Source organism: Odocoileus virginianus, chromosome 5, assembly GCF_023699985.2.
Source record: "Odocoileus virginianus isolate 20LAN1187 ecotype Illinois chromosome 5, Ovbor_1.2, whole genome shotgun sequence".
NCBI classification, from domain to species: domain Eukaryota; kingdom Metazoa; phylum Chordata; class Mammalia; order Artiodactyla; family Cervidae; genus Odocoileus; species Odocoileus virginianus.
Genome location: NC_069678.1, coordinates 40,381,297 through 40,397,709, shown reverse-complemented (window position 1 = coordinate 40,397,709; position 16,413 = coordinate 40,381,297). Strand labels below are relative to the sequence as shown.

Below are 16,413 nucleotides of genomic sequence, written 5' to 3'. Positions count from 1 at the left end.
AAAGACCATTTTGAGGGATAATTGGAAATATGGTTTACACTTAATGAATACGTATCAAATACGCAGAACAGTCAGGCTTCCACTGGGCAGGCAGGGGTTAGAGGGTGGTGTTGGGTGGGTCAGTGTCCCTGACTGGGCAAACATTTGTAAGAAGTAAACATCTTTCAATGGTAAAGCTGCTTGTCAGCTGTGAGTCCTTCCAGGGAACCGGATGTGGCTCCCCACCCTCAGTCCCAGCAACTGGCAAAGGTGAAGGCAAGGCTAACATTCCTCTCAAAATAAAATATTTAAAAGTAAACAGAATTTGAGACCAAGATATAGTTATCATTCATCATAGTGAAGACAAATGCAAATAGTGAAACAATTTGGGGTCAAGAGGTTAAAGTCCTGCAATAAACCACTGTTGATAAATTGGAAAAATGTGTGTCTGTATATTCATATATATATATAGGGGTAAGGAAAGATGCCTCCATAACCAACATTTTCCAAAGAGAGAACTCAAAGGGAGATGTAGAGCGATGGGGTCGTTTAAGAATTCTGTCTTCATCCTGGTCCTTCACCTTCTGGAAGGGGCCCTGAGTGAGTCTCTCATTCAGCTGAGTAATAATGGCTACGAAGGCATTGTCATTGCAATCGACCCTAATGTACCAGAAGACGAAACACTCATCCAACACATACAGGTAAGTCTGAAATGCTAACTATTCATGCTGTTTTGAAAAATTAAGCATAATATATTGATAGAGCAAAGATGAGTTCTCTAATTCCATCTGTGTGACACTGGAAAGTTTTTTTTTTAAATATCTGTGGTTGCATTTCTTCAGCTATAAAATGGAAATAATAACACAACCATTATGATTCTTCTGAGAGAAGAGATAATACATGCAATACATATAATTCAGAGCTTGATATACTGTTGGCACTTACTAAATGATATCTCTACTTCTTGGCTGTAGATGGCTTCATTGAAGATTATTTAGTTCTACACCAAGGCAGAGCCAACTATATTTGGCAGATATTATGAAATGTGCAGAGGGTAATTCCTTTGTCTGATTTTACCATTGGTTCCTACAAGAGTCTCCTTTTATCCTCCTGATTAAACCCTCCCTTCCCTGTGATTCTAATATAGGAGTCCAAGATGCAAATCTTAATCTTTAACTTAAGAACAAACCTGACCCTTCCAATGGGAGGAAATCCTACATTTTGCCAGGCCAACACAAGGTGTCTTCTCAGGGCTGCTGAGCAGCCTCATTTCACTTGTTGCTTCTTCTGTAGGGGAAGGAAAAATTAGGGAAGAGGACTCTTCCTGTCCACATAGAGGCATCTAACTGCTGTAAGATGGAGGGATTAGAGAGGTTTTGTACAAGAGCAAACAGCAAAGAATAAGAAGGAAATGTCTTATAAAAGCCAGCCCTGAAAAGTGACTGTAGCTCACCCAGAGGTAGTACTGTATAATGGGCAAAAGTACTGGTCTACAAAATGGGGAAAATAATAAATATCTTCCTCACAGGACTTTATAAGGATTATCAATGCACACATATAAGGGAAGTTGGATGAAGGGTATATGGGAACTCTATACATTTTTTGCATGTCTCATCTGTAAGTCTAAAATTTTCTCAAAAACTTAGAAGACCTTTAAAAATGTGTGCAGAATGTCTGGTACATATTAAGAGCTCAACAAATGGTAGGCAATTCATCAGTCCCCAGGCCTCCTTTTAATCTTAGATGGAAAGGGCTCATCATTTCTTACCAAACCAAAAGGACTGAGACTTGTTTCTGGGAAAAGTTCCTCTGTGTAAACTCAGAAGCTAATAGTACAAGGGCCCCAAGGGTTGCCTCAAAAGGTTTCTTGCCCTGAACAAGTGAAAACCCAGAAAGAGGAGTTAGGGGAGAGAACTATCTCAACCACCAGAGGAGTTTGGGGCTAGCGAAGTGGAGTGATTGAAGAGGAGGGGAAGTTCACCTGTTCAAACCAGAAGACCATCAGATATTATTGCTATCAGTGAAGGGGAAATTCATGCCTTTTGAAATCTCTAAACAATGAGAAACATTAGGTGAGTCTTTGGTTATCTCTAGTAAGAGGATCAAACCAGTCAATCTTAGGGAAATCAACCCTGAATACTCGCTGGAAGGACTGATGTAAAGCTGAAGCTCCAGTGTTTGTTCATCTGATGGGAACTGACGACTCATTGGAAAAGTCCTTGATGGTGGGAAAGATTGAGGGCAGAAGGAGAAAAAGGCGTCAGAGGAGGAGATGACTGGCTGCTATCATGTCCGATGCAATGGACATGAACTTGGGCAAACTTTGGGAGATGGTAAGGAACAGGGAGGCCTGGCATGCTGCAGTCCATGGGGTTGCAAAGAGTCAGATATGACTGGTCAACTGAACAACAAACCTAGAAATAGCATTAGCAAAAATGAAGCAGCCACTGGAGCAACAGGCAAGGAAAGTTGGGAGAATAATGTGAGCAGCATGTTTCTGTCTCTGGCTGGACAGTGAGCAGTCCTCAGGAACGTATGAAAAGGGGCCACAAATGCCTTATCTCTGATGACAATGGTAATTTGTATTTATTCGGTGCTTTGGCCACCTGAGGAGAAGAACTGACTCATGTGAAAAGACCCTGATGCTGGGAAAGATTGAAGGTGAGAGGAGAAGGGGACGACAGAGGATGAGATGGCTGGATGGCATCACTGACTCAATGGACATGAGTTTGAGTAAACTCTAGGAGTTGGTGATGGACAGGGAAGCCTGGCGTGCTGCAGTCCGTGGGGTCGCAAAGAGTCGGACATGACTGAGCAACTGAACTGAACTGAGAGAAAAAGCAAAAGGACATTCGCTTCACTCTCTTTGAGGGTTCCTCCTGAGAAATACACTTCTCACTACTATTATTCAGTTGGTTTTCTGGTATGGTCCTAAACGAGTTGGGTATGAGAGAAGTTGGTTTCCGCAGTTACCACACTTTTAAGGACAACAGTGTGCTCAAGAGTCCCTGGGTAGTTAATAAAAGCGAGTCCCTGTTTGATGTTTCAGATCTGCGGTCAAGGGACCTCACTGTGGGCTTTGCCACCCTGCTGATCATCCCTCAGTTCTCTGCATTTTGGGGAGACTCTCCCCTTGGTGTCCTTGTGTGAGCAGAACCTTCTAAGCCAGTTCTTAAATACCTGCTTCAGCAGGGCCGTCCGAAGGGTACTCCACTCACAGCACCAGCAGGTGGCGCTGCAGCAGATCCCCCGACTCTGGCCTATACTGCGGGAGCGGCGCGAGCACGCTTCCTAGAAGGAAGTGAGGGTCAGGAAGCTCTCTCCCCCTCGCGCCCCCTTAACGCACGCACAGTGGGAGTAGCTGGGGTCCCCTCAATGCATGGGAGCCCAAGCACCTCCTGTCTTGGCACTCCTGGGCAGTTTGCCCCTCATCGTAACCTCTTCATTCACTCATTTGTTCGTTAATCCAACGAACATGTATTTACAGAGCATTCACATTATGTCAGGTACCAGGAATTCGGTGGTCAACAGTACAGTATCCCTGTTCTTAAGGAATTACCAGTGCTTCATGTAAATTTCACCCTTAATGCTCTTCAAACCTCAAAAACTCAACTATTTGGATATGAGATCACTTTCTCAAAATATGAAACAGATGTCAAAGATTCCTTATTAATGTTTCCAATAAAACATAGCCGCTGCTGCTAAGTCGCTTCAGTCGTGTCCGACTCTGTGCGACCGCATAGACGGCAGCCCACCAGGTTCCTCCAACCCTGGGATTCCCCAGGCAAGAACACTGGAGTGGGTTGCCATTCCCCTCTCCAATGTGTGGAAGTGAAAAGTGAAAGTGAAGTCGCTCAGTCGTGTCCGACTCTTCTCGACCCCATGGACTGCAGCCTACCAGGCTCCTCCATCCATGGGATTTTCCAGGCAAGAGTACTGGAGTGGGTTGCCGCTGCCTTCTCCAAATAAAACATAGAAGACAAGACATTTCATGCTGCTTAGTTATCTTCCTAGGAGACACTGAACATTTACATTTCACAAGTTAAATTGTAATATGATATTCGAACGTAGGAAGTTTTATACTTATTTTTCAACTTTTTGGTGATATTGATTCAATGTTTTTATTTAAAAAGTGATACAATATTGAATTTTCCTAGCAGTTGTTCAAAATCTGGCTTTTTTGGTAAAAGGAGAAGCAAATCGTTTTGAGAACTTTTTTTTAAACTAGCAAGGCAACTATTATCATTACCATTTGAAAAGACAGAAACTGAGGCTCAGAGAGATAAATTCCCCAAGTTTATCCCCAAGAAGTAGCAGAACAGGATTTGCTCCTGCATCAGTACACAAGTACTATTTTCCCAAATAGTGATGTACTGTCTCTGCTTCTAAGGCCACCCCTAGAATTAGATGTGTAGGCATCAATGTCTCACCTCTCTGGTCTGTTCCAGTAAGGACTCTCCTCCAGCAATGATCTCTTTTTTCCCCTCTTGAATTATAAGCTTTGTTTTTTCTCCCCACTAGCACATACATATGTTATAATAGTTCCCATTCAAAACAAAACAAACCTCCCTTGCCCAAAATCTTCCTTCAACTACTGCTTCATTTCTTGATTTCCTTTTAGTTTGTAGAAACATTTCTTGACCTGCTGTTCTCACTGCCTCTGCTTCATCACCTCCCACCCTATTGAATTCGCTCATATAGAGTTGTCATCTCCATTCCACAAAATGGCTCACTCAGGTTGCCAAATTCATTGCTCAGTTTTTAGTCCTCGTCTTCCTTGATTGCTCAGCAGCGTTTAAATCTGATGGACGCTCTCTCCTTGAAATGCTCTCCCACGCCTTCCGATCGCCTTCCCCTGAACCGGCTGCTCCTTCTGAGCTTCCTCTGCTGGCTCTTCCTCTTCCCACTTCTGAATGCTCAGTCTTCAATCTTCTTCCCTCTGTCTACACCCATTTTTGCATTTTTCAGTGATTTGCAGCCCCAATAGTACCAATTTCCCTTTCTATAATAAATATCTTGCAATATCCCTTCTACTATCTTGTCATGATGCATTTCAGGGAAACAGGCATTTATAATTTAACACTACAGCTCTTTTTCTTTAAAGAAATAAAGTTAGGCATAATTTGAAAAGAGATTATATACTATGCCACTTCGTTGTATCTAATACTTAGTATTATACTAAAAACAAACACTATCATAACATTTGGGCTTCCCTGGTAGCTCCGTGGTTAAGAATCCGCCCATCAATGTAGGAGACTAGGATTCAATCCCTGGGTCAGGAAGATCCCCTGGAGAAGGAAATAGCAACCCACTCCAGTATTCTCACCTGGAGAATACCATGGACAGAGGAGCCTGACCTTGCTTCAGTCCATAGGGTCACAAAGAGTCAGATATGACTTAGCAACTAAACAACAACAATACAATTATTACAGGAGGTGTTGAAGTTGTATTTATTTTAATTTGAGTTTCTTTTCACTACTACTTGGTGTGAGATGTTGAGACTAATACTCTCTAATTCTCAGTTTCTCCTTTAAAGGTTCATTGATCTTTAAAGGATCGTATGAAATGAAACTAAGAGCTAATATTTGATAAGCATTTGTGCTAAGTAAACATGGTTCCAAATGCTTTCTTGACTTCATTTCATCCTCACAACAACCTTATGGGCTGCTCCCTGTAATATTTTCCATCTTATAAATGGGGAAACTGAGGCTCAAGAGCGGTTTAAGACATTTCTTTTTTCTTTTTGGCCACACCAGGTGGCTTGTGGGATCCTAGTCCCCCAGCCAGGGATGGAACCCAGTCCCCAGCAGTGAAAGTGCTGACTCCTAACCTTTGGATCACCAGGAAATTCTCTCAGGGAAATTCCTGATGTCCCACCATAAGTGGTGAGCCAGGATTAGTGCCTGCTTCTGAAGTCTTCATTGTCAACTATTATACTGTGACACAGAGCATGCAGTAAAAATATCAAAAAAGGCTAGTTACTATTATTAACAAAATAATCTCCTTTTCTTAGCTTGATAAATAGCAGTTTCTGGAAATGTGAAATACAAATATAAATTGGAATAATTGGTGATTTCATCTTTTTTTCTGTCATTAAGCATGCTTCTTTATATTTTATTTCCCACCCCCACCCCCAGGATATGGTGACCGATGCATCTCCATATCTGTTTGAGGCTACAGAAAAAAGATTCTACTTCAAAAATGTTGCCATTTTGATTCCTGAAAATTGGAAAACAAAACCTGAATATGTGAAACCCAAACTTGAGACCTACAAAAATGTAAGAATATTAACTTCTTTTTTCAAATTTAGTTTTATTTTGTGACTTAGATTCTTCTATCAAAATATTCTAGAATCAAATAAAATTGTTTCAATATAGTCTGCTGTGAATAAGGTCAGTTCATTTGCTGAAATTTTGTAATGATGAAAAATTTTTCTTAAATTTCAGGCTGATGTTCTGGTTGCTGAACCTAATCCAACAGGTAACGATGGACCTTATACTGAGCAGATGGGAGGTTGTGGAGAAAAGGGTGATAGAATTTATCTCACTCCTGACTTCCTAGCTGGAAAAAAGTTGCCTCAGTATGGACCACAAGGTATGGGTAGAGATGAAATATTCTGTTATGCAATAATTTAATAATTTCATGTTGCAAATAGATCAACAATAGCATTATCTTTCTGAGTAAGAACATAAAAGTCAAATAGACTATTATAGCCTGCTTTTTTCACATAAAACAGATTCAGAATAGTGCATTTTTCAGTTAGAAATTTATTTTATTCATATCCTGCAAATATATGTGTATAAATGTAATATTTTTAATTTTCAGATACTCAGTTATCAGATAATAACTCTGATTAAATAGTTTAATTAATGTGATGTTAAGTTCCTATGGTTCTGTGGGAAGACACCTGAACAAATTAAATCTCCTGTCTGTAATTCAGGTATGGCCAAAACATATGGCAGACACATAATGTTTTCAGACTTTAATGTGCATTCAGATTATAAATGGATTGTTAAAATGACTTTGATTCAGTAGGTGTGGAGTAGGACTCAAGGATCTGCATTTTAACAGGCTCCCAGGTGATGCTGATACTGCCTGACCTTGGACCAGACTTTGAGTACCAGACAGAATAGCCTTGATGTTCAGCTCTGACAAATATCTGACTAAAGAAAAAGTCAACATTTCCTTCACAAAATATCATTTATCATTTTCATATGAACCAAACAGAGCAATCTTGGGGTAAAATATTAAAAGAAATCAGCAGTGGCATATATACAGTATGTACTTTTCAAGGATAATCAAGTGTGATTAATATTAACTAGGTTAACTAACAACTAGGTTTCTTTATTATCTTAAAAATATTAGAACCACTACAATATTATAAACTAATTAGCCTCCAACTAATAAAAACAAATGAAAAAAAAAATTAGAACCATTTTAATTTTTTTCCTTTAAATAGGCAAGGCAGAGAAACAGGCAAACAAAAGAGCATTGATGCCTGCATGTCCCACCCCAAATACACTGGAGCACTTTTACAGACCTTAACAGAGAGGATTGTCTAGCCAACACACCTCTTTTACAACATCTCTATAACGGAAACAGAAAATTCCCAACGTATGGCTCAATAAATATGTGTTGAATTGATTTACTTACCAATTGATTGATTTACTTACCAGCTTAAGCTGTTCCTTCCCACTCCTGAGCCCACTCCAGTCATCAAGGCCACCTTATACAATGCCATTCCTTTATACTTTCTCCTTTTTGTACCCTGACTCTGTGACTACTCCTTCACAATCTCCCCTATTATTAAGAGGCCATCAGTTATTCCTCAGCACGTAGAGCAATCTAAAATCCTTAATGTGAGATACTAGGGCTTACTAAACATGCACCTCCTCACTTAATCCTCCAAATTCAGCCTACCTTGGAATTTATATTTCAGAAAAACTAACTGGTACATAGGTCACTAATATTCATCCAAATATAACAAATTTACTAAGTACCTATTAAGTTCTAGACAATATGGGCCAAGACATGACAATGAAGTCATGGTGCCTGTTTTCACGGAGACAAGAGTCTATAGTGAGAGACTGGCAAATAAACAATGACAGTATAACATGACAAATGCCATAATGGAATATAATGAAAGTGAAAAAGGAGGGGTACCTGAACTAGTTTGTGGATGTCAGAGAAGGCTTCTATCTGGATATAAGCTTAATTTTGAAAGAAGAGTAGGAGTTATCTCCCAGCCAGAGATAGGGAGGTGGTATTCCAAGCAGAGGAAAAATATGTAAATGATCAGAGATGAGCAAGAATATGGTGTAACTCTAGAAACTAAAAGGGGTTCAGGAATCCATTGTCATTATGGAGTTTTTTAATTGGGTGGAGAACAGCAAGAAATATGGCTGTGTAGCGGAACAAGGCCTGAATCATCAAGGACCTTGTATGCATGTTGAGAAGTTGGGCTTAATCCCGAGCACCAAGGGTAAGTCACTGAAGACTGGAGACATGGAGCCAGCCGGGTGAGTGTCATAGTAGTTCAGGAGTAGGTGGCGATGACACTGGAAGGGTGAGAATAGGTCAAGGCAAAAAGGCAGATGTGGAGTAGGCAGACCTTGAGATCTGTCCACGTTTGGGTCATTAGGAAGAAGGACCTTCTTGGCTGCCCTATAGGTCAGCCTGTGCTGACCTCCATCATGACACTTGCACCCCTAAAGATTTTAGTTATCTAAAATGATGTGTGTCATCTGCTAGAACATGAGATATGTGAGCACGGGGCACTTGTTTTACCTTTGAATGAATAGCTTCCTGGTACTTACTAAGTGCCTAATTAGCACTTGACAATCCAAAATAAGTAGTCATATTTATAGAAATGTACAATTGTCATGTCAAATTAAACCTTTAGCTTAAAAAAGCAAAACATAATAATTTTCAGAAGAATTACTTTCTCTGAATTTAAGAGGGTAATTTTGCCATTCTTATTGTAATTAGGTGCTTAAAACATTTTTTCACAGGAAGGGCATTTGTCCATGAATGGGCTCATCTACGATGGGGAGTATTTAATGAGTATAATAATGACCAGAAATTCTACCTATTCAAAAAAAGAATCAAGCCAGTAATGTATGTATATTTTGATTACTTCTCCCAAACTGTTTTAAATTGCAACCAATTTTGTCTTGAATTGAATATTTTTAAAATGTCAGTCTTTTATCATATTTTCCTCTTTCATTCTTAGTGTCTTCTCTTTCAGCTTCCCATAAAACTACTACTTTTGTTCACTTTACAAGTGCCTTAGATGAATTCTCTACTATAAATCATTTGCCTCTTTGTGTGTGTGTGTATAACTAAAAGAAATTCACAGGTTCTACATTCAGGATCTCCATCTTCCTGTCTCATAATCAGAGACATAAAGCTTCAGTGCCTTGCAGGTAGAATAGTATCTGTGTGAACTATATCAGAATGAATGGGCCTGAGAGACACTGGGGAACTTAGCTGAAAGACAGTCCAAACATTAAAACAAAACAAAATCTCTCCCAATTTGAATAAAACCCTGTATGGTGTCAGTAGAAAGCAAACTGAATACTTAGAAAGTACCCTGGCCAAAAAAACAAAAAAGTACTCTGGCTCCTGTAATTTTACAGGTAAGTTCTTGGAATCAAAAGTTTCAGGGAATAAACTGCTTTTGTACAAATATAAAGGATAGGGAGCTTCCCAATTCATTTTAGACAATTGGCATAATTCAGATACTAAAACCTGACATATGGGATGCATAAGAATTGTGTAGATATAGCTTTCCAAAAAGATTACAAATAAAAGCATAGTAAGTTACTCCTGGACTAATATTATACAGGAATAACAAACACACCAAGGCCAAGAAGGGTATCTTCCAGATATTAGAAAATGCTATGATAATAGGTAAGTAATTAGCATAGTATATCAAGGAAAAAAGAAAATTATTCCAACAGATTCTGAAAAGGAATTTGATAAGCTTGCACATTTACACCTCAGTTGAAAACAACAGCCCCTTCTAAAAGACTAGAGCTGGGGCAACACCGCTCTTCACGTCTGCTTCTGGCTCTCCTCCCACGATGGCTCTTTAAGGAGATGCACTCAGTTTGGTTTGGTTACTGTCTGCCCAGCAGTTTCCAAAGGAAGCTGCGTGGGATTCAGAACTCTGCCTTGGCTTCCCCTTTCTCCCATAGGAGCACCACTGCTTTCTGCTTTCCCTTTTCTTTATTATACCTAAATTCTGTCATTTGACATTTTCTCTCCTCTTATGTCACTTTAGGTATAAAAAGACACTAAGTACCTCCCGGAGCCGTACACAGTCAACCCGATTCCTTTGGCTTTTTCCCTCCACACACTATAGAATCCATTCCCCAGTGTCACTCTGTCCATGAGATCATGTTAGGTGAACCTCTCAAATCTCAGCCCACAGATGACATTCAGCCCTGACATCTGCCTTTCCCACTTCTTGCTATGCTTCCAGATAGAAACTGTATTCCCCTTGAGAGAAAAGCTGATTAGTATATATTCTTTCTAATGGATATTCTAGAAATATCTATACATCATTTTCATCCTTCCACAGATAACATTTTGCAAAACTGACATAATTACCATGTCCTCTTAACAATAAATTTTGTTATAACATACAAATAGTATTTATTGCTTATCTACCAATTCTTTATTACTTCTAAGACTTAGAAACAACTACAAAAATGACAGTACTACCCATAATAGAAGGCTTCCTTAATATGAAGCAGAACATCAATTGAACGCCAACTGCCCACATAATATTTAACAGGGAATTACTAAACATTCCCAGGAATATGATAAGAATGGGAGCTACTAGAAATTATCATTCTTAGAAAGTTGTAGCCAATGCAATAATGTGTTGGGAAGGTTAAAAAAACAGGGGCTACTAGAAAGAAAGACAAAAAATTGCTTCTAGGCAGATGATAATGTGATCCACTTTGAAAGCCTGAAGGGAAAAAGAGAAATTAAAATTGACAAGAGAAGTCAATAAGGCAACCAGATATATTTGAAGAAAACTAAGAAATGTGAAAGTTACATCTGAAGAAAACCATAACACAAAATCCTTCTAAAGAATTTAAAAGGAAATTAAGATTAACTGAGATATATTTAATTCCTAGAATATTTAAATTCAACCCAAATTAATATATAGGTCTTATGAAACTCTAGTCAAAACATTTCTGTTTTTACCTCATTTTAAAGACCCTGAGCTTATCCAATAGATAGCAGCTGCAAACATTTTTGAAAAAGGATAGTAATAAAGGAAAATTTTCTTGTTGAATTTTAAATATACAATAAAGCTACATTAATTAAAACAATGCAAACTAGTAGACTCGTGATAATTTACTATTTGATATAGCTAGAATTACAAGTCCACAAGGAAAGACAAGATTTCTTTAGATGTCAGGACAATTTTTAACTATATGGGGAAAAAATTAATGGACTCTCTTTCAACTGGATAGACTTATCAATATAAAAAAATAAAACCATGATGAAAACTAGAAGTATGTTAATAAATATCAAATTCCTAAATGGTGAATGTCTTTCTATGCATTCAAGAGTTGGAAAAAGACATAACTAAAAGAACGATAAATTTGACTACATATAAATTAAAAACTTTATTGTATATAAATCAAACATAAACTAAATTAAAAATAAAAAACAGAAAAGTGTTTGCAAATCTTTAAAAAACAGCCTTTTAAAAGCTTAACATTATAACAGATAAAAGAAAACAATAACACCCTAATAGAAAAATAGACACAAGAGAAAATAATCTATATAAAAGAAGAAATAAAAATGGCCAGTAAAAATGTAAAAAAAGACATTAGTAGTCAAAGAGGTGCAGATTTGACAAAAATGATAATCATTTATTACCTAGTACTAGTGCCTGTCAGTGGGATTGTTGCAGGAAGGGGGACCCCTTCCAGGGTCTGAAACTGGGCTCTTGTCTAACACTTGGAAATGAATTGTCCGAGGAGACATATGTGCTGACAAAGCAAGAGATTTTACTGGGAAAGGGCACCTGGGTGGAGAGCAGTAGGATAAGGGAAGCCAGGAGAACTGCTCTGTCACATGGCTTGCAGTCGCGGGTTTTATGGTGATGGAATTAGTTTCCAGGTTGTCTTTGGCCAATCATTCTGACTCAGAGTCCTTCCTGGTGGTGCACGCCTTGTTCAGCCAAGATGGATGCCAGAGAGAAGGATTCTGGGAGGTGGTCGGACACGTGGTGTCTCCTTTTGACCTTTCCTGAACTCTTCTGGCTGGTGGTGGCTTATTAGTTTCGTGTTCCTTACCAGGACCTCCTGTCATAAAGCAACTCATGCAACTCAGGTTACTATGGTGCCTGGCAGTGTGGATGGTTTCAGTTAGTGTGATTCTCCTAACAGGATGAGTGCTGTCATAGATGGTTATCAGAGAAATGAACTAGAATAACCTTCCTGGAAAGCAATTTGATGACACATATCAAATCTCTAAAATTCTTTCCTACTTCTTGATCTACTAATCTTATGTTTAGCATTTTAAAGGAAATAAAGAATGAGCTCTATCAACAGGCTTTAAAATGTTCAAATTTCTGAATCTGACCATTTATTTTGGGTGTCAGTCATAGCAAGCTTGGAAATAGAGTCAAAATGTTATGCACCAATTTCATTTATTCACAGAAGTTTTATTTGTAGCACCGAAAAATTCATGGAGGAAAAAAATTAATTAGGCTAAATTCACATTGTAATTTCAAAATGTGAAGTTATTAAAATCACATTTTGAAAGAATGCTATGAATTATAATAACACATTACAATTTAAATGTACTAAAATACTAAGTTTTATAAGATCAGGCAGTAAAGCTATACATAGAATGTTATGCTGGTACATAGAGAATGCTTTAGTACATTAACAATAGTTTATCTCTGACAGTGGGATATGATTTGTTCTTCTCTTCTTTATACTCTTCCTAGTTTCCAAATTTCCCATGTTCATATGTTTTTTATATACTCAAAAAATAAGATGTGGGGGAAAAGTACTCCATTCACAATAGTGACAAACTCATAAGCATATAAATAAAAATCTAAAATACCTATATAAACACACAAGAACTATGCAAAAAGTGTATGACATAAACTAGCTGTATCAAAACAAACACACAAATAAACAAATGTCAGCAAAACTTTCTAGAGAAACGAAAGAGGCTCTTGATTATCTAGGAATGAGAGGACCAGATTAGGAAGTGCCTTAGGACTTTGATCCTTATTAATTCTTAACAGTGGCTGTAAGACAGACTTAGCTTTTCTGCTGCATAGAAACACATTCTGATATCATTTTGGGAACCCCTCAGATACTTTCTGATAAACAAAATTACTCCGATGAGAATTTGATAATTTTAATATTTAAGGTGATACATTTATTTCTTAAATTATAAAGGGAAATTATAAACAATGCTGTCTGTAGAAACTGACAAGAGTCCAACACTTTGAAATTATCATTTCACTTAAATGTCTAACCTGCAGATGTTCAGAAGATATTACTGGTAAATCTGTAATACAGAAGTGTCAAGGAGGAAGCTGTTTCACTCAACCATGCAAAACTGACAGAAAAACAGGACTGTATGAAGAAGGATGTGAATTTATACCTCAACAGAGTAACAATGATAAGGCTTCCATAATGTACTCACAAAGTATTGATACTGTAAGTGCCATATCATTTTTCTTCTTTTTTTCTTGACATGAATTTAGTGAGGTTTTTATCCCAGATGATGCAAGAGAGGCTGAAATGTTAGGAAGTCAAGTATCAGTATCGGTATCATTTCAGTTGCTCAGTCATGTCCAACTCTTTGTGACCCCATGAACCACAGCACGCCAAGCCTCCCTGTCCATCACCAACTCCCAAAGTTTACCCAAAGTCATGTCCATTGAGTCGGTGATGCCATCCAACCATCTCATCCTCTGTCGTTCCCTTCTCCTCCTGCCTTCAATCTTTCCCAGCATTAGGGTCTTTTTAAATGAGTCAGCTCTTCACATGAGGTGGCCAAAATATTGGAGTTTCAGCTTCAACATCTGTCCTTCCAATGAACACGCAGGACTGATTTCCTTTAGAATGGACTGGTTGGATCTCCTTGAAGTCCAAAGGACTCTCAAGAGTCTTCTCCAACACCACAGTTCAAAAGCATCAATTCTTCTGGGCAAAGCTTTCTTTGTAGTCCAAATCTCACATCCACACATGACTATTGGAAAAATCATAGCCTTGACTAGACAGACCTTTATTGACAAAGTAATGTCTCTGTTTTTAATATGCTGTCTGGGTTGGTTATAACTTTCCTTCCAAGGAGTATGCATCTTTTAATCATGGCTGAAATCACCATCTGCAGGGATTTTGGAGGCCAGAAAAATAAAGTCAGCCACAGTTTCCCATCTATTTCCCATGAAGTGATGGGACTGGATGCCATGATCTTAGCTTTCTGAATGTTGAGCTTTAAGCCAACTTGCTCACTATCCTCTTTCACTTTCATCAAAAGGCTCTTTAGTTCTTCTTCACTTTCTGCCATAAGGGTGGTGTCATCTGCATATCTGAGGTTATTGATATTTCTCCCAGCAATCTTGATTCCAGCTTGTACTTCATCCAGCCAAGCATTTCTCATGATGTACTCTGCATATAGGTTAAATAAGCAGGGTGACAATATACAGCCTTGATGTAGTGCTTTTCCTATTTGGAACCCGTCTGTTGTTCCATGTCCAGTTCTAACTGTTGCTTCCTGACCTGCATACAGGTTTCTCAAGAGGCAGGTCAGGTGGTCTCATATTCCTATCTCTTTCAAAATTTTCCACAGTTTATTGCGATCCACATAGTCAAAGGCTTTGGCATAGTCAATAAAGCAGAAATAGATGTTTTTCTGGAACTCTCTTGCTTTTTTGATGATCCAGTGTATGTTGACAATTTGATCTCTGGTTCCTCTACCTTTTCTAAAACCAGCTTGAACATCTGGAAGTTCACGGTTCACGTATTGCTGAAGCCTGGCTTGGAGAATTTTGAGCATTACTTTACTAGCGTGTGAGATGAGTTCAACTGTGTGGTAGTTTGAGCATTCTTTGGGATTGCCTTTCTTAGGGACTGGAATGAAAACTGACCTTTTCCAATCCTGTGGCCACTGCTGAGTTTTCCAAATTTGCTGGCATATTGAGTGCAGCACTTTCACAGCATCATCTTTCAGGGTTTGAAATAGCTCAATTGGAATTCCATCACCTCTAATAGCTTTGTTCGTAGTGATGCTTTCTCAGGCCCACTTGACTTCACATTCCAAGATGTTTGGCTCTGGTGAGTGATCACACCATCATGATTATCTGGGTCATGAAGATCTTTTTTGTACAGTTCTTCTGTGTATTTTTGCCACCTCTTCTTAATATCTTCTGCTTCTGTTAGTTCCATACCATTTCTGTCCTTTATTGAACCCATCTTTGCATGAAATATTCCTTTGGTATCTCTAATTTTCTTGAAGAGATCTCTAGTCTTTCCCATTCTGTTGTTTTCCTCTATTTCTTTGCATTGATTTCTGAGGAAGGCTTTCTTATCTCTCCTTGCTATTCTTTGGAACTCTGCATTCAAATGGGAATATCTTTCCTTTTCTCCTTTGCTTTTCGCTTCTCTTCTTTTCACAGCTATTTGTAAGGCCTCCTCAGACAGCCATTTTGCTTTTTGCATTTCTTTTTCTTGGGGCTGTTTGATCCCTGTCTCCTGTACAATGTCACGAACCTCTGTCCATAGTTCATCAGGCACCCTGTCTATCAGATCTAGTCCCTTAAATCTATTTCAAGTCACGTCAAGTCAACAGTGAGCAGCTTTTCTCAATTGGACAAGACAGGAGAACATAATCAGGAATAAAGTCCTATCTTCCCCAGATCCCTTGCTTAGTTTTGGTTTTTTTGTTTTGATTTTTTTCTTGTTTTGCCTCTCCGTCTTCTCTCTTCCACTAGCTTTTAGTTTAATGGCTTAGAACTACCTCAAATATCCTTAAAGACAGACAAACACAAGAGTTAGTTAAATAAGAAATTCATCTGGGGGATCAGGTACTGTTTGTGTGAGTAATAAAGACATGATCAGTAGTCTTTAACTTTCAGAGATCTTTCAGCCTGCATATTTGTTTTTGGTTGTTAACTAAAATTTTCTTTCTTTTTAAAAGTCTTGGTGCCATTAGGGAGTTTGTACATAATTTTAATAGTTTTAAGTAGTTTTAAAATACAGATCTTCCTCCATCCTATTGTAAGTTGAAAATCCATTTAATATACCTCACCTCCGGATATCTTAACTTAGCCCAGCCTGCCTCATGCATCCTCAGAATATTTACCTTAGTTTCTGGGCAAAATCATCTACCATAAAGTCTGTGGTATAATAAGGTGTTGAAAGTGTCCTGTAATTTATT

The 16,413-nt window shown here is 38.4% G+C and overlaps 1 protein-coding gene across 1 annotated transcript in view; it reads left to right on the top strand.

The window, feature by feature from the left end:
* Nucleotides 1-518: 518 nt before the first annotated feature.
* The window catches only part of CLCA1 (chloride channel accessory 1), a 35,079-nt gene continuing 19,184 nt past the window's right edge, over nt 519-16,413 (top strand). Inside the window, exons 1-5 of the mRNA XM_020877243.2 lie at nt 519-680; nt 6,117-6,257; nt 6,426-6,573; nt 8,991-9,096; nt 13,511-13,688. Of these exons, the coding sequence (XP_020732902.1) occupies nt 519-680; nt 6,117-6,257; nt 6,426-6,573; nt 8,991-9,096; nt 13,511-13,688 (735 nt within the window). The remainder of the gene's footprint in view (nt 681-6,116; nt 6,258-6,425; nt 6,574-8,990; nt 9,097-13,510; nt 13,689-16,413) is intronic.